Raw genomic sequence first — 23,905 nt, forward strand, 5'->3', positions numbered from 1 at the left:
GATCTTATATTATCTAGTCTGTTACAAAGTTGTAAATCAGTTGGTTACTGGTTGTGTTATGACTATCTACTTTGCAATTCAAACTGTGTTGTCAAACTTGATTACTTGGTTTTTGGTCTCATAGATTCCCAATTAATGTTTGTAACCTAACAGATTTGTGTTGGGCATTGAATGGTTCTTTGACAGAGAAAACAAAGATGCTTTGTTCACCCCAATGCTCTACTAAAGTAATCATTTTTTTTAACTGAAAAGAGTTGAATTGTTATGAATTACGATCTACGATGTCTCGTTTAGTGCCCCTACAAAAAGTTTTCAGCCATTGTGTTGGATCTTATTCTATTGATGTCAATATCCTCAGTCCTTATTGATATAGAGGATTCAGTGGAAGTTCCAAGCAATCCTCACAAGAGAATGGCAAGTCACTAAGCAGAAATAAAGGGCATCTACCTTCAAAAATTATCTAAGCCACATTCCAAGACCCTCATATGTAGACTTTTAGGGCCTGTTTGGTTTGAGGGGAGGGGGGGGGAGGGGAGGGGAGGGGAGGGAGGGGAGGGGAGGGGAGGTTTTATCCTCACCTTGTTTGGTTTGATTAAAAAGGAGGGGAGGGGAGGGTATTTAATGATCCCTTGTTTGGTTCAAGGAGGGGAGGGGAGGGATAGTAATAATCAATTTACCATTTTACCCTTACATATTAGTTTATGTTTTTTATTGATATATTATATAAATTAATTTACATCTTAATTTAAATTATATAATTTAATAAAAATTCAGTCTTATCATGTTAATATGTGTATTAAAAAATTGGTATAGTAATTTTTTATTCTAATTAATATAATAATATATTTAAAATAATCAAATTAACAAATTTTATATGCTCTAAGAAAAATGAAATTTTATTTTCTTTAGGCTATCTTTTTTTCCAGCTTTAAAATATATTAATAAATAATATATTTATAAAAAACAATTAATTTTATATATTATAATTTTTTATTTAAATAATTTTTTATTTTTAAATAATTTTTATAATATATTTTTAATTATAATAATGTATATATTTTTATTTTTTTACTTAGGATAATATATTTTTTATTTGAAATAAATATTATAATAATATATTTTATGAGTAGAAGTGGAATATTAAAAAAACCATAAGGGCATAATGGTCCACAATTTTGGCTCCCCTCCAAAAACCCCCAATTTGGAGGGGAGCCAAAATGGGGGAGGGGAGGGGAGGGGAGGGGACATTTTAGCTCCCCTCCCCTCTAAAATTTTTAACCAAATGAGGGGAGGGGCTCATTTTCCCTCCCCTCCAACTAATTAGGTTATTAACACTTGCAACTAATTAATCACCTTACTAATTCAACTTTCCAACTGTGACTACTAATATTCTAGCATGACAATTCAAAAGCATCAGTCACAATCAGAATTACAACAAAAAGGGATTAATTAGCATATAAAACTAGAAAATTAATCCATCTAGATGTTATTACTTAAATTAAACCTCTCCTCTCGTGAGAGCGAATTCTCTCCTCCTGTGAGAGCGCAAACCGCCCCTTGGTGAGCGACTTCCATCGGCGTCGCCACCGGGGGAGAGTGAGCCTAGTGTGTGCGCGTTGGTGTGTGTGTGTGTGTGTGAGTTGGAGATTTTTCTAGATCTGAAGATGAGGGCAAGTTCTGAGGTTTTTTTGGTTAGGGATTGGAAGGAGGAAGATCAGTGGGCAGCACGACTAAGAGCCTCAACATGAATGGGGAAGACAAAAACGGAGCAGCCAAGTGCAAATTGGGAATCAGTGGGAATAGCACCAGAGATGGTGAAATCTGAAAGCCATTTTGGTCAGAGGAGTATGGGTGAAGGAGAGTTCTATGTGTTGGAAGCAAATGAGTTGTTTCTTCAAAATAGATCTATGAGCCATGGATAAATGATTCTCAAATTAAAGCTAATCTCCCAGTGCCTTGTTGATGTAAGTCTGTTCTGTGGGATTCTTTTGCCTTGGCCTTGTGAGGTAACAAGATCTGATACTCTTTCTTCGAATAGTTTCTTTGTGAACTCCTTTTGGCCATATGGTTTGATTGCTTGTTATGAAGTGTGGGTTGTGCTGGTTGGTCTGATTTATGCTTCTTGGTGGTTTTGGAATACAAGGAAAACCTTGGTTTCTGTTCAAAATGATTGTTGTTGCTGGTTTGTATTGTTGGTTTTATTTGAGATAGTGCTTGCCATAGTTTTCTCAAAGGTGATGGGCTTTAGTTTGTTTTCCTTTCAAGACAAGGATATCTCGGGATTTATTGGTAACTCATTTGTTTGCTTTGCTTCAATCTTTACCGAAGGGAAGGTCCAGAAGTTTAGTTTCTTTGTAGCAATCAAAAGGGCTCCACTAAAAATTAAGGATGATTTAAGATGGGTGCCGCCTGTATGTCATTGGTCTGTATTTGATTTTAAGAATTTAGTGTTAGTAGTTGCTGGGATTGATTGTTCTGATTTAAGAGGGAGGTTTGCTTCTGCTTTGGCTTTGGAGATTGGTCACTGGTTGACTGGAAATCTAGAGGATACAAAGCTTCTGGCTCTCTGTGTTGATTTTGCTTAGCTTGGCTGTGATTGGTGGAGCTTCTTTCATGAGAGCATGTTCCCTTTGGAATTTGTTGCTCTCTGTTGCAACTTAGCTTCTTTGGATGAGCTAAGGAGTTTTGTATGGGTTTGTGGCCTCTATGGTTGGGTTTTATGCCCCCTAATCCCAATAATTTCTTCTTTTGTTTGTTTGTTTCTCCTCTAGAAGGACGGTTAACTTGTGCTCATCTTTGCTTGCCTGGTTTTGTGATTGTTTTGGTGTGCAGCTTCAAGTGCATTAAGGGAGTGTGTTCTTGGATAGATTTTTCATCGTCTCCCCTTCTTTCTCACAGTTTATTCTCAGGTGCTGCTATAGGAGTGAACCAGATCTGTTTGTTCTCAGCTGCTGCTATAGGAGTGATCCAGTTTAGTGTTGTCTTTGGATGTTTCTCGCGTTTCTGTTTCTGCTCTTTTTTAGTTTTTTGGGTTTCTGTTGTTTTCTTTGCCTTTAAACTTTGAGTCGTTCTGTTTTGTTTTAATGATATTATACCTTTTCTGACCAAAAAAAAAAGATGTTATTACTTGAAGTTGGAATCATCACAAGCGCCTTTTAAATGTCTGGTGAATATTTAATTTGCACCTCTAACAGAAGACTGTTGATCCCCACTGCCAAAAAAAAAAAGTTCAGTGTAATGATATATGAAAAGTAGTTCTAATATATATATATATATATAATAATAGTTTATAGGTTTTAGTTGTTAATGTGTTCTTTCCAATATTAGATTTATATTAATTGATGTTGTCCTGTGAATAAATGCAAGAAATGTATAACGACACATCCTTATGCTATTTTTTAGGATAAGGATGATGCACGCCATTAACTATCTGCAATGGAGCTTTATTTTTTAAGGAAAATTTTAACGGTTACATTCACATTTTCCCATCTTTTCTGATGATATGAGCTTAACAAGTTAGTTGTTATCTGTTATGATGACAAAGCTGAAAACAAAGTAGGCAGATAGTTTTTTTACACAAGCTAAACTAAAGTTCTGTTTGTTTGTGCTAGAAAGTTTGGAGCTGTTTTTGCATCTATACTGGTCTCAATATAATATTCACTGCATTGTACTGCGTTCTCTTTGGATAATAGATATTTTCTATTAATTTAGAGCATTTAATTTCAAGCCTTTGATGGGATTAAGTGGAAAGTTGTCTTAAAAGGCTTAGATTATTGATTAAGATAGAAGTAAACCATCCCTGCATTGTTGCTGAAATTTTCGAACATCAAGAGCTCATTTTTATGTGTGACAATGTGTCATCTTTGTAGTTCAACACACTCATAAACGCCATATTCTCATTGCCGGCCACAGTGGCTTTGATCGTGGTGGTGTTCCTTGACAACACGCTCAAGGTGGAAAAGTCAAAGAAAGATAGAGGGATGACATGGTGGGCAAAGTTCAGAAAGTTTAAAGGAGATAGCAGAAATGAATAGTTCTATACGTTGTGATTTTTTCCACCTACTTGATATTCATGAGAATGAGAAACACAGATATATAAATCTTTAAGTCATGGCAGGTATGATGAGTAATATTCTTTCTTCACAACCATCCCTCCATTTTTTTTAACTTGGTCCCACTTAGGATTACAAAACATTTGGATTCATGCTCTGTAGATTCAATAAAGAGAACATTTGTGTTTCTAGCTTTAGTACCTTTTCAAAACTCTCAACTCTCAAGACTATTTCTAATTTATAGTTACATTCTTTTATGGAACTTTCTTCAAGTGTATCAATCCATGAATGTAAAGAATCCTAGTTTCTTATATATGTTTGCTAAAGTATACTTTATTAGATGAATAAAAAGGGGAGAAAACAGCAGGACTTTGGTTTATAATAGGTGGACTATGAATGATATTTTTGTTTTTAATTTAAACACAAGGAAGTTTTGTCATATTCTTTTTATAGTTATCACTTATCACTGTTCCTTGTGAAGGCCAGATGTAATCTAATTCTTGTGTTTTTATAACATAATCTAATTCTATATGATCATGGAATCTAATAATGCTCAAATTAACAATATAAGATATCATATATTTATAAATGAAACATAAAAGAAAATCATAACATACGTTGTTGTTGAAATGTCCAAATATATACAATAATTTAGTTGTAATGTAACTAGTTTATGTCTTGCCTAACAATATTTTTTAAAATTAAGTTGCATGAATGAAAATTATGACAATTAGAGTTATCAAATAAATGGCGGAGCTCACAACTCGAGCTGATGTGTTTGAAATTTCTTAAAACAAAAGATAATAAAGTATACATTAGCAAGACATAAATTAGTTACATTACAACCAGATAACTTATTTATTTTTCAATTTCTGTCTTTGATGAAAAATATTTTAAATTTATCTAATTTTATTAGTGTTGAATTTTTATTCATAAATATTACATAAATGTTCCCTTTAATGATATTTTTCTCTTAAAAATTGTTTTAATTTTATACAAAATGTTGGCAATTGTTGAAAAATTTACAATTATTTACAGTCATCAAATTGATGGACTGGATTATAAAGTTTAGAACCTTCGAAACAGATTCGTTTACAATTTAAAAGTATGTTATCCTTTTTTTTCTTTTTTAATTTGAGAAAGCTCTTTTGGAATGATTTTTTCTTCATCAAAATGAATATAGAATTGTGATTATATTTTTTTAAATAATAATAACTATATTACGAACTTGAAATAGAGAATAAGATAAAAAATCATTGATTGATACAATATTTGAAACAAAATAAGCAGTGGACACAAGAGCCACGCAATTATTGTATTTTGTGTACATTGTTGAATATAATCACATAACTTCAGAGTAAAGTTATATCTACATTTTCATCTATTTTCAACACAATAATACAAATCCAACACATTTTCATAGACATAAAACTCAGTAAAACACATACGCAGATAAAGAAACCATTAGAAGATCCAAAGCTCAAATCACTCCATCATTATCTAACTTTCTAATTTGATCTCCATGGCTGACCAAAGGCAAAAACAATTAATTAGCAGCCTAATCAAAATGGGACATAGACAAAATAAAAACCAATAAACTTATTTATTCTACACAATTTTCAAAATTTTCCTTGGATAATGTGTACTAAACTACAGCTAATTATGCTTATAATGATGAGAAATAATGTGTTACTACGAATGTGAAAATGGTGGAAATTAATTATTTTTGAGTTCTATATAATTATTCAACTTCTAATATTACCATAACATGTCATTTATTTAATATGAGTACATTATTATGATTTTGACATGACGACTATTATATAGACACGGAAAAAATTTTGGGAGTAATTGCAATTTCTTATTAAAAAAAAAATAGAGCGATGTGTGTGTGGGTGTTAAGATAGAATTTTTTTTCTTCTAATAAAAGACCTTTTTTTTCCATGTAACGATAGAAATTGTAATGCACAAAATTATTTCATTGATTAAATATGATAATAGTTTGAAAGAAAGAGTGTAGCTACGAACCTGATGACGAGGGCTTGTCTTCTAATGGGATTTTTGAGATTTTTGATATGTTTGGACAATCTTCTATTGTTATAGTACCAGAAAGGAGGTTGGATTCATAACCTTCATAAATCTCTCTCAACTTTGGCAAATTACTGAGCTTCAAATAATTTAGTTCAGGAAACAGCCTTTGATGATGATGAGCAGCTACTTCACCTTCATAAGCTTCAACAACCCCCTCCAATTCACAGCAATTCGCTATATATAATTTCTTCAATGAAGGACAATGAGATGCCAGAGAATATGAGAACACCCTTCTCACTTTGTGACAACGAGATATAAAAATGGTCTCAAGTTTGGGGAAGCAACGAGTGGGAGTAGTAGACAGATTCTTAAGTGACTCTTCACAAAATATTCCCTCCCATTCATTGCATCCGTTTACATCAAGTTCCCTCAACTCTGGAAGGCTTGTAACGACAGCAACAGTGAATATATTTCTTAATCTCGGACATTCCAACAGTGTAATCTCTTCAAGTCTATAGAAGCTCAAAATTTGTATGGGATCTTTCCAGATATATTCTAATTCCGGTAGATCTTCTAACCATGTAGAACACAATTCTGACTTTACCGCTCTCATTTTATCATTCTCATGTTTCTGTGAAGTAAATATATTCAATGATTAGATGAAAATTCAACATATGGATTATGTATACACACACATGAACCACATAAATTTAATGGCGCTGTAACATTAAAAAGTCAACCCCATTCATTTCACATATTCATAAAACTGTAATAAGATAAGCTCAGTAAGATGAATTTTATTAAGTTAGACTTTTCTTATACATATTATTGATGGTCCAATGTGAAATATATATAGACACACACACATACACAATGTATGATCTATAAATATGCATCGACGTTGATTTATTTCAAATCAAACAGTCTTGGACAAGTCATACTTTCCATGATAAAGAACCGCTCACAAAAACAAAAAATGATTCCGCAACCAAGCATTAATGGGAACATTGCTAATACTTCAAGTAATTTCCAGCTTGATTTCATGATGAGAAGACTGCTTCATAGACACAAAATATTAAATAAAATGTGAAATGATTATTTGCTTTTCGTTAGAATATAGTCTTGCTACTCGTATATATCGTTTCATAGTAAACACAAATTTTCAAATAAATTTAAAAAGTAAACAAGAGGAAAGGAAAAAAGGTCCTGTAAAAAGAATTTTCTCACGTCCAAAGAAAATGAGAAAATATTTCCACTGATTCATTCTTAACAAAAACAACCATGAATAAGTACTTTCTGTAATAAGAAAGAAGTTATTTCTCAATTTTATGTTTGATAAATAATTTAAAAGACATTTATCAATTTTATCCATGAAAAATCACAAATAAAAAAAGAATAGTGAGAGAAAACACTCACGTGAGAGAAGATCTCTCTCAATTTCGGCAATGACAACAAGCGTAAGTACTTCAGTTTGAGAAGTGGTAGCCGATCCCCATATGATGCTTCTTCAACAAGCCTCTCAAGTTCAGAACAATTTCGAATCAAAGGTTGCTGAGAGATTAAAGCATGCAATTAGACATATTAAATTGAAAGGAAAACATACAAATTTTAATAGCAATAAAAGATGCACACTAACAAAGACCTTTTTAACGTCCACAGAAAATTTAACAAATTGGTAGTTTATAGATATTATATCAACTCCAACTTATTCTAAATAAAATACAGTCCCACATAATTATTCGATTGACAAAATAAAAATAAAAAATAAAAAAATGTTGTTCAGAAAAATAAAATTAATTATTTGACAAAAAAATTAAAATGAACTAAAGAGATTAAATTTTTTATCAAATTCATATGTGGAAAGATAAATTAAAAAATGCAGCATGCAAATAATATTTTGTAGTACTGAAAAAAGAAAAAGAAAAAGAAAAATTTGAGCAGTTTAATCTTTAGTATTATAATGTAAATGCTAAATAAAAATTCTATGAAAAAGAGGTAGGTGAGCGAAAGAAAAATTTTATCAAAATGTTTGAAATCTCTAGTGAGAACTTCTATAGACACCAATTTATATTATGCATTATAAGTATTTTCCGAATTGATCATTTAATGGCAAAATAAAAATAATGTACTTTTAAAATTGTGTTAACATAATCTCAACATGCGTTTTACCAGACTCAATCAATTTTTAGAGTAACATGGAAAATGTGTGACTGGCAAATATTGTATATACTTTTTACTACATGATTATGTTAATTCTCTATTATAACAACTATATCACATTTAATAAATAATATATATATCTTTTTTTAACAAGAAGTACACATATTAAATATTTCTTGACCGACAAGAATTATTTGAACAAAAATACTAATATTAACTTAATTTTTAGCAGAAAAAGAAAGAGCCACAAAAAGGTATTTTCTCACATCAAAAAGAAAAGAAAAGCATGGCAAAAAAATTTGAAAGGGAAAAATATTTCTCTTAAAGTATGTGTAGTTTTTATATAATGCATCAACACTAATTTATTTTTGAATAAAAATAACTTTGAATAAGCACTTCCCACAATACATACCTAATAGCAAAAACAAAATGAAAAAGTCATTTACTTGACCAAAATGCAAAATACGAAATGTAAAATGTTACTGCATCTGACAAATAAAAGTTGTTATATATTTTTAAAAAAAAAAGAAAAAGGAAATAATATTTTATTATCATGAAAATAAGGAAAACTCAAAAAATAGTTTCATCGTGCAGCCTGAATATATAGCCAAGAAAATTTAACAAAAGAGTGTCAAGAAAGAAAACTAACTACATAATGAAGAAAGTGCAGCAAAGACTTGCAGGTTGGAAAGCCAAGTGGATCTATTTAGCTGGTAGAACGTCCCTCTATCATCCAATGTTGGTGGAGGTTTGACGATGGTTCAGTCAAAAAAAGGGTTTCAATTGCTTGGTCCTTCTCTTAAGAACTCAACTGGGAAGGCTTCTGCCCACTTAGAATAGAAAGAATAGGAAGACAAACTACAAAGAAAGATGGACAGAAAAAGAGAGAAACCTTACCCCGAAACAAGGGACTAAGGGCTAGGGGGTATGAGCTTAGGGGTTACGGGAAGACTTCGACGGCTTAGAAAGATAAAAAGTACTCGCTCACTGGAGCAATAAAGAAAAGAAGCGTACGGCTTCACTAGGCAATGAGCCCGCATACACATGAACTCACTATAAGACTCACTTGCAACAACGGGAGAGACGGAATGCTTAGAAGAATGGAAGAAAAGATTCCAAGAACTACAGTAAGAAGGAAATCGAAATCCAGGGGAGGTCCTATTCCCTCTCTGTAGATTGTAGAAATTTTTATATCAAAAGGACCTCATAGAAATATTGTCTTATTCCTTATCTTGGTGTCAAGATTTCTAAACCGAAGTCTTTGATATCAGACACTGGCTTCTATGAATTTGCAAAGATGTTCAGGGGACCAGGTGTTGACCTGTCACCTATATCTGTTAAAATGATAAGGTCAGCTAGATTTTCAGTAGCTCTAATGCCGGTTATGAAGCAGATTGGTTGCTATTCGATTCGTATTTCTATGTGATTGAGGGGCGCCGGTTATAGAGGGTATTCTTCTAAGCCGACAGACATCAATCCTAATTAGTTTCGTCATATTTTTGTCGCGTACTCACCCAGTGGCATCGGTCCACCACCCATTCAGGTACAATAAAGTGAAGTCAAAAATAAAATAATTACTGTAGAAGTTATGTTTAATGATTATACAAATATATATTATACGATAACAAACAAAAAATTTTCAAATAAAAGGGAGATGTAAATTGAACATGGCTACTTGAGCAAATGCGTCAACATATATATATGGATTATTATTATTTCTAATATGCAATGATTCAAGAGAGACATTGCGGATTTGCTGGTCAAAGAAAAAAGAGAGAGAGACATTGCGGATGAGACTTACCTGTGGATGATCTTGCATATCATGAAGTAGTGGATCCCCATGTGCAGCTTCTTCACCAATAAGCCCCTCAAATTCAGAGCAACTGTCTATGTATATGAACTCTAGTGAAGGACAATGAGATGCCAGAGAATAAGATAACAACCATCTCACTTTGTTGCAATTATATATGTTAATCTTCTTAAGTTTGGGGAAGCAAATATTAGAAGAAGAGAGGTTTTTGAGTGATTCTTCACAAAATATTCCCTCCCATTCCTGGCAGTTATCTACTACAAGTCTTCTCAACTCTGGAAGGCTTGCAACAATAGCTAGAGTGAAAATACTTTTCAATTTTGGACAATCTGTTAGTGAAATATCTTCAAGTCTGTGGAGGCTCACAATTTGGGTGGGGCCCTTCCAAATATATTCCAATTCTGGTAGAACATCTAATTTTAATTCACTCAACTCTGAATCCAGCTTTAGAGGTTCTTGGGCTTTAATAGATTCTTCATCATCTTCTATTCTTCCTCTGACTTGGATTTCCATTATACCTTTCTTTTTTCCACTCCTTTCAATTTCTAGACTTTTCAACCTTAGAAAAAGGATCAAGGATTGCTCATTTTGCAACTGATTGAACCTTTTTGCTATAACGCCCACATAAGCACTATCATTTTCCTTTCCCTGTAAATGTATTAAAATTAAAATTAAAATTATGAAATGGACTGATTATAACAACTTGCTTTTTACTCTAACTAGATTTGAGATTAAACCTAGTAAGTTTCTTATATTATATATTAATTATTGCCAACTATTGCTAGTAAATAATCCTCTTTAACAAGTAGGCAAATATATGTAATAACAATAAGGACTTCTTACCAAAACTTGAAATGAAAATATAAAAATTTTAATAGCAATAAAAGAGACACGGTAAGAGAGATCTTTTTAAATATCAAAAGAAAATTTAAGAAGAACATTTATCTTAAAATTTGGTATCCTAAATCATTATTTTATTGACAAAAATATAAAACAAAAATTTAAAGTGCTGTTCGGAAGAATGAGATCAATTTTTTGATAATAAATTAAAATGAGCAAAAGACATTCAAGTTTTTATCAGATTCTTGTGTGGAAAGAAATAAAAAATACAATTTGTAAATAATTTTTTTAATACTCCAAAAAGAAAGAGAAAAATACAAGTAGTAGTGTATTTTGGTTACAATACATAATTAGTAGTTAATCTTCCCTTTAACATTATGCAAAGTTCTCCAATTATATATGATTATGCATGTATCCTATATATTTTTAAAATATTATCATTGAGGTGCACTGCAAACTATATTTTATACTGAGGACTAGCAGTAGTACAAAGATATAGAATTTCATTATACAAACATTATTATATAGTTAAAAATCTTTAAGTCAAGAAAGAAACGACACTAATTTATAATATATTAGCTTCTTTAATTACCTTGTACAATTAATATATAGATCGTGATATAAATTATGATTTACCAAACTATTTTATGATAACAAACAACACTTTACTTTCATTTTGAAATCGATATTTTTTTTTTGGGCCAAAATTTTGAAATTGATTTCATGTATTTTTTAAATGGTGATAATTAACATAATCTCAACATGTATTTAACAAACGAATATTCTATATTTGTTTTGCTACATGATTACATTCAACCTCTGTTATAACATTTAATTATATATATATATATATATATAAGTAGACATATTATATATTTCTTGACCAACACAAATATTTATTTGACCCAAAATTGAAATATGAACATACAATTGTTTAAGACAAAGAGAGGCACCGTTAAAAAGTGTTTTTTCACATCCACAGAAAAGCATGGCAGAAAAATCCAAATGAAGAAAGAAAGAATATTTTATATATGGAAAATGCATCAATGCCAATTTATTATAAATAGAACAACTTTGAATAAGTACTTCCCACAATAAATACTTGATGCGAAAAAAAATTTAATAAGAATTAATATGAAAAGTACAAAGCTTGAAGAAGCAATAGTATTTTGTTATCTTGAAAATAAAGCAAAACCCAAAAAGTAGTTTTATCGTGTAGCCTACATACGGAGCTCAGAAAACTTCACAATAAAAAGAGGCTTATACAGTTACAATGAACTCAAGTCAAAAATAAAATGGCTATTATACCTTACTAAAAATATTTTTTAATATATATTATACGATTGTAAACATGGCTATCTATAAATTAAAAAGAACGTAGAGGCAGAATAAATAAAAAGAAAAATAACATGACTATTGTTGCCTATTGACAATATATATATATTTTTAATGCTTATATATACTGTTCGATCATAAGCACAGATTTTTCAAATTAACGAAAAAGGTAATATCTTCAATTTGTTATCGGAGAAAAAAAAAGGTAGAGTGAGCAAAAAGAAAAAAAATCACCTACAAGTGAAATTATTAGCAGTTGCATGATTCTAGTTTTTTTTTTCCCAGCACAACCAAAAGGATATCAAATTTATGCGTGTCAAAAGAGAGAAGCAAAAAAATTCAGTTTAAAAATTAAATGAAAAGATAAATATTTTTCATCAAATGTGTGAATATGGACTATTATTTCTAATATGCAATGATTCAAGAGGAATTTTGCTTCATGGTCAAAAAAAAAAAAGAGGAATTTTGCGAATAATACTTACATATGGATAATATTGCTTATCATGAAGTAGTGGATCCCCATGTGCAGCTTCTTCATCAATGAGCCTCTCAAATTCAGAGCAATTGCTTATAATTATTTCCTTCAGTAAAGGACAATAAGAAGCTAGGGAACAAGACAATAGCCATTTCACTTTGTCACAACGATAAATACGAAGTTTTCTCAACTTTGGCAGGCTCGTAATGGTGGCATGCGAGAAGATACAGATTCTCAATTCAGGACAACTCCGTATCCATAGCTCTTGTAACATGGGGAGAGAGCAGCCAATAGACGAATCTTGAAACACTTGTTCAAGACTATTCATTTCAAACAATGTTAAAGTGATCAAGCGTGAGAATACTTGTTGTGTTTGAAGAATGTTCACATCAGGGTTCTTGATGATGAATCTTTTCTCTTGACAGCATGATACCACTAAGTGCTTTATCTGAAAATTTGTATCTTTATAATCCCACTCACAGTTATCTAGCCAAAGGTGGTTTGCTCTAAGAATGAGATCTTTCATTGATGCATTCAAAGTAGAGACTCTAAAGCCTTGTATACATAAAGCTCTTAATGCTTCATCACAACCATCCAAATATTGTTGAAAAGAGTCATCCAAATATTCATAAATTAATCTGGAATCATAGATAACATACCTCTTCAAATTTGAAAGAGAGAGAATTTCTGGGATGACAGATTTGTGGTCCCAAAAGTATAATTCTTCAAGCTGCTCACATCTTCCAATTACTTCTAAAGGGCTTTTCTCAATTTGACAACCAAATATATCCAAAAGTTTCAGCATTTTCATATCTACAATTCCAATAGGTAATTCAGCAAATCGAGAACCACGTAAGTCAAGAATCTCCAATCCTTTAAGTTCACCCAAAAGAGATATGTCCCCCAAATTTTTCCCTCTAAGGCATAAGGTGTGAAGATTAGTTAATGATACAATTGATTGTGGAATTGAACAAAAAGTTGGATCCCACCTCCGCAATTCCCACTCAAATCCATGTCTTATGAGTGCCAAGACTTTGAGTGACTCCATTGCTCCAATATCTCGAATGAACCCATATGGTTGAAGTAGTAGAATCTCAAGTTTTGGAAAATGCAATTGTTTAGAGAGCTCGAGATCCTCATCCAAATTCCACAATGACACTGCCTTTGTATCTTCCAAACTTTGGTGGTTACCAATTAACATCTCTGAAATTTCTTGGTTGTCCACCAGAACTTCTTGACATTGCTCCTTTGCAATCCACAAGGCTACATCTCGAACCACATCATGCAATTTTACATGTGCCTGCTTACTGGTATGCATTAACAAAGAAGAATCTAACAATTTCTCAATGTTAGCTAAAACCCTATTCCTTGTTTTCTCCATTGTGTAAATTCTTTCACCAAGCTTAAGAGTCCCTTTGCCAAAACGAATTAAATCCTCTATATGGATTTCATGATCCTCAGGAAACATAGAGCACAATATGAAGAGCGACTTAGCTAGCGGACTCGACAAATTATCATAACTTACTTTGAGAGTTACATAAGGGGTCTTCAAATCATCTTCAATATCCAGTGGTGGGGGATGTCGTAGCCTTTCTAATGTTGATCTCCACGTATGAATACTCTTTTCTTTTAATGTGCTTCCAACTGTTACAATTGCTATAGGCAAACCCTTACACTCATCAACAATCTTCCTTCCGATGCTATCGAACTCATTCGTTGACACACTAGTTGTGTTAGCATGCATCTTGAACAAAGCCCATGCCTCTTCCTCTGTTAAGAGAGACAACTCAATTTTACTCTCACAATCCATAGAGACACATACATCTCGAAGGCGAGTGGTCAACAAGATATGACAACCTCCAGTGGTTGGAATTCCAATATCTTCAAGCTTTAGTTTGCTCCACACATCATCCAAGATTATAAGAATCTTCTTATTTTTCAATCCTTCTGACAGCCTTTGTGCTTTAGTAAGTTGAGTTGGCTCTTGAAGTTGTAAGCCTATTTGCCCTGCTATTTCCTGCTGAATGTTAAGAATATTTAGGGGTTTAGAAACAACTACCATGATGACATTGTCAAAAAGCTTCAGCTCATCCACTTTCTTGCCCACTTCTTTTGCCCAAGTGGTTTTGCCTGAGCCCCCTATACCATATAGTCCCACCATCTTGTTTTTGCCATTTATAATTGCCTCCAAAAGACGATTATAAGTTGATTTCCTTGAGTTGAAAGCCATAAACTCTTTGGAAGAGAAGTAAGTAATGCCAGGAAGTTGGATCAGTTGGGAAAATGGCTCAAAGCTAGAATTTTGTTTGAGATCTGTCATTTGCTTAGCTTTATTTTCCATTCGTTTTGCTAAAGAATATCTGAGTGACACATTAAAACACTTGTTTGGTCCTCCTTCAAGCTCTTGTTGCAGCTTTTGCACCTCTTCTAGGATTGCATTCACATCGTCCAACCACTTCTTCACGGATGGCATTATTTCTTCAGTTTTTCGATCAGCTTCTTCTTTACGCTTTTTCACGTCTTCTAGTTTTGCCTCCAGCTCTTGTTTTGTTTTCTCAACACCTCCAATGAACTGCTTGAAGCAAAACAAATAAGTAGCTCCTTGTGAAATTGGAGCCACCAAATATTCTGCAAGCTTTGACCCGATTGATATCACAATCTCTGCCATCTGATGCAATAAAACGCAATCACATATACTTACTTAATGTCGCTTTAGTACTAATAATCTCTCATATTATAAATATAAAATCAAGTAAAAAGAGTTCATTCTGCTGTCACATACTTTTGCTGCCAACTACTATAAAATCTAAATAATGACATGAAAATTAACAATGCAGAAAGACGATAACTGAAACTAATTAATTATAAGAGAGTACAAGAAAAAATAGGAATTCTCAAGTTATACCATACCAGAAGATATTATAGACAGCATTGTAAATTAATGATTAACAAATACTCTCTAAAAATGGAGAATTTTTTCTTAAACAAAAATTGAAAGTATTTCCTGCGATTTCCCAAATATTGAGCATCAGAAAGTATAACTTAGGCGCCAGAGTATTGTAACTTCAGATAGTTATAGAAATTATTTAAGCAAAAAAAATCATAAGACGTAGCAAACAACTAAAATGAAAAAAATAAAAAAATATAAAGCATTTATTCAATTAATTACCTCAAACTGTACAGTCAAATTAGTCTGGAAAGGAAAATGTTTCTCCGAAGCGAGCCTGGAATCAATAAAGAAACAAACAGTGATTCACGTAATTAAGGCTATGACATTATGGATCTTAAAATTTAGAATTCAATTTCTACAAATATTCATTCTCCTAAATTTATTATTGTGAAGTTCAAAAGAATGAATCGAACAGATTTGCAATTTTTTTATACTGCTCTTTCACCAAACTTCAAATAAAAAGTTGGGAAAATTACCCACAGGTTCCGAAAAAGAAAATTAAACATAGATAGTTTTCAAAATATTTTGTATTTACAACTTTTAATATGAATCAATGATTCGTGGAAGGATGATGATTTGGTTTTCTTCTGAAAATACACTAAAAAAATCTATCAGCTAATAATTAAATATTTATACCGCTGTTTTTTTTGTTCAATTGATATAAATATCTAAATAAAGATCCACAATACATATTAAATTAATAACGACACCCAAACCCGATAGAAAAAGTAGAAACATCACAATAAAACTAAGAGTTTTTAGATTATTCTTTACTTTAGGTAAAAAAATCGGCCTGGGCGTTCAATCAGAAAACTGGCAAATTGGCCTTCAGTTTGGTCAAGTTTGCTTGTTAGACCCAGTGACAAACGGGTTTAACCAAGTAGCCACCAGGTGGGATGGGTGATTATCCGGTTTAAAATTTTTTACGTCCTAAAAATGCATAAACTGTGAGAAAGGAGAAGATTTACCGAGGAAAGAAGGTAGAGGAAGAGGAAAAATAGAAAGAGAAAACAAACCTTACTGTGAGAGAATTCCTAAACATGCTAGAAAATGAAGTGAAGAAGCATTTTAGCGTGGAAACTAACGCTGTGTTTGGCTCGATGGAGGGAAGGGGAGGGGAGGGATTTTAATCAAAGAAAGGGAAGGGGAGGAAAGGGGAGGGTAGCTACAAAGGGAAGGGGAGGGAGGAGGAAGGGAGGGGAGGGATTTTAATGATCTCCTGTTTGGATTGATTGGAGGGGAGGGGAGGGAGCAATTTTAATAATACCTTATTTTGTTCTAATAAAAAATTGACTATTTTAACCTCATAAAATTTAAATGAATTTTCTCACTTTTTTATTTTGTTAAGATATAATTATAAATATATAATACAATTCACCAATTTTGATTTACAAGACACAGTCACACACTTATAGAATATCATGATAAAAAGTCACAAGTAATAGATTTCAATTAGAGAAAAGACCTTGAAGGTGAAAGAAAATACCAACAACCTCTTGGAATTAGAAGAAGAGAAAAAAAAAGTTTACAAATGCTCACTAATTTTGGAGACAATTATCTTAATAACCTCTTGTTAGATGCTAAAAAAAACGCTCTTATATAGAAATGTTTACGACTGATTAGAGGTTAACAAATTAAAAGGGTATATAAGAAATTAAAATATTATCTCTCATCTCCCCTCCAAAAAACCCCACTTTTGGAGGGGAGGCTAGAAGGGAAGAGGAGGGGAGAAGAATCCCTCCCCTCTTTAAAAAACATCTTAACCAAACGAGGGAAGGGAAGAGGCTCCCCTTCCCTCCTAAAAAATTACACCAGCCAAACAAGGGGAGGGGAGCAACTCTCCTCCCTTTCCCTCCAAAAATCCCGTACCAAACATAGCGTAAAACGCATGGAAGAAAGATAAAGGGATGATTCAACATTCAAGGCTTTACCAGGGGAGCTTATTTGTTGTTGAAGCTGTAAGAGAGAAACTGTGAGAGAGAGGGGAGAAACTAGAACAGTAAAAGGTAAGAAGGAAGATGACAGAGATAATGGAATGGATGAAGTATGGACAAATGAAAGAGAAATGAGGAAGGCAAATGCAAATTAGCTGAGAAAGAGAAATGAAGAGCTGTGAAGCGGGTTCCAGGTTTGCTATTTTATTGTGCTTGCTGGTTGTTCGTTGTTCAAAGAAGAAAGAGGAAAACTGCTCATGATGCGTGTCATGGAGAGGAAAATGGGAAGCAGTAACGTGAGAGAGAGAGAGAGAGAGAGAGAGAGAGAGAGAGAGAGAGAGAAAGATATGTATTTTAATGAACTGCAGATTTTTGTCTCAACCACCTAAAAATATCAAACATTTAAAGTAGATATGTATTTTAATAATTTTGACTGCTACAATTAAACATTTAAACTGTTGGGAAAAAAATAAACATTTAAACTATTTTCATAGTTTCTTAGATTTTGTTGAGTGATTTTTATTTATAAATGTTGTTATATTTTTTATTGTCAATTAAATTATATTATTTTAATATGACCAGTCTGACTCTGGCTGGACCCTGATCTAGTCTATTGTCTCAACCGGTTTAGTGATTGATCCGGTGTTTTATTTCTTATCTTTGTCAAGATATCAATTCATTTGGTGATTGAGATATTATTTCCTTACTATATTCATGGCAAATAATAAGAAAAATAAAATATAAATAAAATAAGTGACTAAATGGATTATTATGATATTTGATACTTACCTCAAATACCATAATAAAGTTACACGAATAATGCAGAAATGCCCTCCCGAGTAACTCTTAGGGATGTTCTGCTGTACAAAAGTAACAAATAACAATTCATGCAATTGGTACAAATACATGATATATTAAATTTTTTTTAAAAAAAGTTTAAGTATTAAAATTCATTATTGCAATTTTTTTGGCCTGATATTATTGCAATTATTGAGGAACTAAAAGGAGGGAAAAATAAAGTTCAATAACCAAACTTGTTATGAAATGCAGAAAAAATAAATTCATTCAAGAATAAATATTCAGTTAATATAAATTCATCATAATATGACAAAAACATCTGATAGATTTGATGTTTAATATTTTAATATTATAATATTTGATAAAATTAATTTAAAAGCCAATAAAAAATATAATTTGATTGAAAATATTTCAGGAGCCAGTGAACAAAAAGGAAGGTGATCAGAAAATGGTATTTATTTTATTTACGTACTTATGTTTTGATATGATTAATCTATAAGATCAAAATGATTAGACATAATTCTTCGATCTTGTCAAAATATGAAAGTTAAGAAACAACATTCTGCATGATTATACTGTCACAGATTGAACACACACAAATCCAATAAATACTAATTTACAGTCACCTGGTGATAGGGGTGAGCAACAAACTTATTACCCGCCAGGCCACCCGTGACCCATGAAATTTTTGCCCGTTTGAGCCCTCCCAATTAACCCAAATAAGAGATTATAAACGGGCGGGTTTAAATAGACAGGGTAGCCCATTAAACAGGTTAAGCTATGGGTAAGATATTAGGCTGCCCATACTCGCCCATTTCAGTTTTAATTTTTTAAAAAATATTTTTATTCTTCATTTAATTGATGATATTGTTTCTCATTCATCTTTTATCAAACATTTATGCTTGTCTGAACTTTTATTTTATCCTTTAAGTGAAAGTTGGAACTTTCAAAGTTTATGAGATTTTTTATGATTGGTGACTATTTTTATAATTTTATCAAACTTTGATTGTTTGTGACTCTAAGTGATGTTGTGTGATTGGATATGGTTGATATTATGTGATGTTATTTTATATTTGATTTTCTATTTAGCATGCAAAATTTATTGACAGCTTCATAAGGTTACATATACAAAGTAACTATGCTGAAAAAATTACAAAAAAAAAAAACAGAAACATAAATGGGTTACCCCGTAAACTGGTCAACCCAAACAGGCTGCCCCATAGCCTATTTAATAAGGGCTAAATAGGCTGCTATCGGATTATGGGTTAGCCCATGCCTGTTTATTCATAAAGGGGCAGGCTAGGGCCTAACTTTTAGGCTAGCCCACCCTGCCTATTGCTCAACCCTACTAGGTGAGAACATCTAATAGATTGTTTTTTATGTTTAATTTTCTAATATTCATAATTTTTCCCGATAAAAATTAATTAAAGAATCAACATAACAAAGGTTCTCCAAAGACAATATTGACCCGCAAGACGCCTTAGATGAGCTGATGAAAGAGGGCAATGAACGGCATAAGAATGTCAACAAAGATAAGAAGGAAGTCTGAACTCTTTAAAGGAGAATAGATGATGAGGATTTATTTTTTACTTGACCTCTTTAATTATGGGGACACCAATTCTAAAGTTGAAGTAAGCCATATGTTCATTCCTTAATGGTGATTTAAATCGGTTTTGATGCACACTGCTTTAGGTTTCTTTTGTGCTGTCCTTTTGCTTGAAGATGAAGAAAATAAATATTCCCTTCTTTCTTTGGGCCCCAAAGTAATTGTTATTTCAATTTTAGTATGGCAAAGGGAATAAGTATGTAAAACAGGCCCCAAACAATCAAGTTATTCCCCACGTAGTACTTTAAAATATTCATATTTAATAAGTGTACAATAGGAATTAGGGAAAAATTTCTTTTTGAAAACTTAATTAGTTAAAAGGACCTAAATTTGGGCACATACAATTATCATCTGTGAGTGTCACATTTCATCTGTTGTATGCAACATATTTTTTGTTATGTGCAAATGCTTTACGTATTGATAATTGTTACACATCTCTAATGATATATTGCATACAGTAAAAGAAAAGTTACACTCATATATATCACAGTTGTATTCGCTCAAATTTAAATTCTTTTAGCTAATTAAATTTTTAAACAGGAACTTTTAATCAAATTTCCTGCGGAATTACTATGGTTGTTTAAAGGGAACTCGTATGCCAAAGACTTGGGACAACAAAAGTAAACATGAAATCTTAGGCGTCACACACCTGGATGAGCAAGAAGAGAGCCTGGTTTGTAAAATCAAGATGAAAAAGAAAAGCACCAGTCAACTTCCAAGTCACTAATTTAATTGGAGTCAAAAAAGAAAAGGATCATGTACATAATTACATATGCTTGAACATATTTGTACTTAAAGAAGGGTTGTTTCAAGATAAAAGCTAACACTAGTACAAAATTCTGCTCATGTGATTATAATATAATTTGGAAAAGAGCAGTGGTTGAAAAGTCTCCCCGAGAAACCTACTGGATCTAGTGAATACTTTAGTTACATCAATTCATTTGATGTTCAATATTATAATATTATAATATTTGACAAAATTAATTTAAAAGCCAATAAAATATATAATTTGATTGAAAATATTTCAGGAGACAGTGAACAAAAAAAGGTGATCAGAAAATGGTATTTACTTTATTTTTTGTAGTTATGTTTTGATATGATTAATCTATAAGATCAAAATGATTAGACATAATTCTTCGATTTGGTCAAAATATGAAAGTTAGGAAACAGCATTCTGCATGATTATACTGTCACAGATTGAACACACACAAATCTAATTAATACAAATTTACAGTCACATGGTGAGAACATCTAACAGACTGTTTTTTATGTTTAATTTTCTAATACTCATAAATTTGTTCTCGTAAAAATTAATTAAAGAATCAACGTAATAGAGATTCTCCAAAGACAATATTTACCTGCAAGAAGAGAGTCTGGTTTGTAAAATCAAAATGAAAAAGAAAAGCACTAACTAACTTTCAAGATAAATCACTAATTTAATTTAATTGGACATCAAAAAACAAAGAGATCATGTGCGTAATTACAGATGCTTGAACATATTTGTACTTAAAGAAAAAGATGGGTTGTTTCAACGTAAAAAGCTAACACTAGTACAAAATTCTGCTTATGGGATTATAATATAATTTGGAAAAGAGCGGCGGTTGAAAAGTCTCCCCAGAAACCTACTGGATCTAGTGAATACTTTTATACATATTTTCTCCACAACATTTAGCATCTTAATTTAATTTTTATACAATTTTTTCTTACAATATTTTTTAGCGACAATGAGTACCCTAAACTATATTTCGGTGTAATCTTGGTCATGAAGTTTTACTGTGTTGAGTATTATACTTTATGAGTACAAAAAAATCTGAAATTTCAATTTTAATTTTATAATAATATTTTAATTAAAAAAGAAGTAAAGAAAATTGTTCAGCATGTGATGAGCAGCAGATCAGAAAATGAGAAACATACCGTGGGGTGTTCTTTCTAGAGGGGTCTGCAGGAACTTGTGGAAGCAGAGGAATGGCCGGCTTTTCAGAGCTGAAAAAGCTTAATACTTTGAGTTGGTAAAACGATCTTGGTCTCAAGCAACGGAATTCGCTGAAATGAAGGTTATCATTGAACGTATGAGTGCTGGGTTGAGGGAGCCCGTAGATGTATGGGAACCTCCGATGAGCTCAACACTGATGGATTCTGTAGAGGTGAGCCCGGTTCTGGGATTCTAGCTCGGCGTTTGAAGGGGAAGGAGATGAAGGGGTTCTGTAACGGAATCCATAGGGGAATTCTTTCTTTGATGGAGAAGGAGTGAGCTGCTCGTGTCTGCAAAATCAAGCGAAGTTCTAATTCTTGTGCATATATTATGGCTAAGACGGGATTTGGTCTTGGGGGGGAGTTTCAGATCTGGGAGAAAAGGCGCCCCGGTTCGAAAGGGATAAGGTTGGTGTACGGAGGTTGGAGAACAGGTCTGGGCTGATGTAGTTGGTTGTGTTTTGGACCCTAGGCCTCTTCCTTTGCCGAAACAAAAACCATGTGATGACTGATGAGCAGCAAGGGAAGACACACAGAGATAAACACAGAGAAATAAGTACGTTGTAGGTATTTATCGCAATAGTGATTCTACATTTTTTTTGCCAAAAAAATGGAGACCTTAAAATGAAATCGAGAGACTGAGGGAACAATTTATTCAATTTTTATAATTATCATTTCAATAAGTTTTTGACAAAAATTAAAAAACTAATTATTTTAACTATTTTCATTAGTCAGGGTAACATTTTACAATGTAAAACATATGTATACGTGTCTGTGTTGGGTATTATCATAAAAGAATTTATAAATATTTACTTAAGAAAAAAATATTCAAAAAATTTTTTCTCAAGAACTTAAATTTTCAAGTCACAAGCCCTTAACATAATATATTAAATATTCCCTTGACTAAAGAGGTGTGTAAAACTTTATAATATAATTATTCATCGTTTAATAATTTAAATTTGGAGTTTAAATAATGATTAGAGACACATTAAAAACTAATAAATATCTTAAGTTAACACAAGCTGTATGTATGTAGTATAGTTTTGTACAACATGTATTTCTAATATTCCATGCAAAAAGAAGTATATATTTTATGTACCTATATAAAATTTTTCCTCCCCTCCCTTTCCTTTCATTTTCCTCATATCAAACGAACCCTGAGAATCTTATTCAAAATTTAACCAAACTACAAGCACTATCAAATTAATTTTTCCTATTTCAAAAAACAACATAGCAAAAAATCTTCACGTGAATATTTACGTGTTTGACAAATAAATGAACTTGAAAATGTTTGATGAGAAGCTTGAACAGTAGAGGCAGGTTGAAGAAAATGATTGAGACTGCTGCTAGTATGTACATATCCTGCAAGATTGAACATAAATATAAGAAAGAACAAATGAGATCAAGTGAATGTAAATGAATCAAACAAGTTAATCTAAACTCTTTAACAATTTAGAAATTAAACGAAATACCACATAAGAAGTCATCAACAATAAATAATACAAATCCAACTAATATAAATTTACTCTCACATGGCTAGACCAAATAGCAAACTCTTGTTGATGTTTCACTTTCTATTATTCAATTTTTCCTAGCAAAAATTAATTTAAGAATCAATATAACAAAGAATCTCCAACACAATATTTACCTACAAGATTGAAACATGGCCTTGAGGATAAGAGGGCAATGAATGACAGAAGAATGTAATTACGGATACTTGAACATATTTGTACTTAAAGACAAAGATGGATCGATTCAAGTAAAAAAGCTTGCAACACTACAAAAGCAGCTGATTGATTCTAGTGAGTCAATGTGCACCATAAGCTTCTTGCTCTCTAGCAAACGGAATGCTCCATCAGCAAGTATGATTACAATTTGGAATACAGCAATGGTTGAAAAGTCTACCAAAGAAACCTACTTGATCTGAGGCATCTTACTGAATG

At 32.1% G+C, this 23,905-nt stretch overlaps 1 protein-coding gene across 1 annotated transcript; it reads right to left on the minus strand.

The window, feature by feature from the left end:
* Positions 1–6,072: 6,072 nt before the first annotated feature.
* Positions 6,073–15,371, minus strand: LOC114727606 (putative disease resistance protein At5g05400). Its single transcript, XM_028914299.1, has 4 exons — positions 12,711–15,371; positions 10,045–10,701; positions 7,500–7,634; positions 6,073–6,714 (listed from the first exon to the last, which is right to left on the minus strand). Exons 1-4 carry the CDS (start codon positions 15,369–15,371, stop codon positions 6,073–6,075), a joined length of 4,095 nt encoding a protein of 1,364 aa, XP_028770132.1.
* Between the last annotated feature and the right edge of the window lie 8,534 nt (positions 15,372–23,905).

This window comes from Neltuma alba, unplaced genomic scaffold, assembly GCF_004799145.2.
Source record: "Neltuma alba isolate B1F8T4 unplaced genomic scaffold, ASM479914v2 tig00012498_pilon, whole genome shotgun sequence".
Taxonomy (NCBI): Eukaryota; Viridiplantae; Streptophyta; class Magnoliopsida; order Fabales; family Fabaceae; genus Neltuma; species Neltuma alba.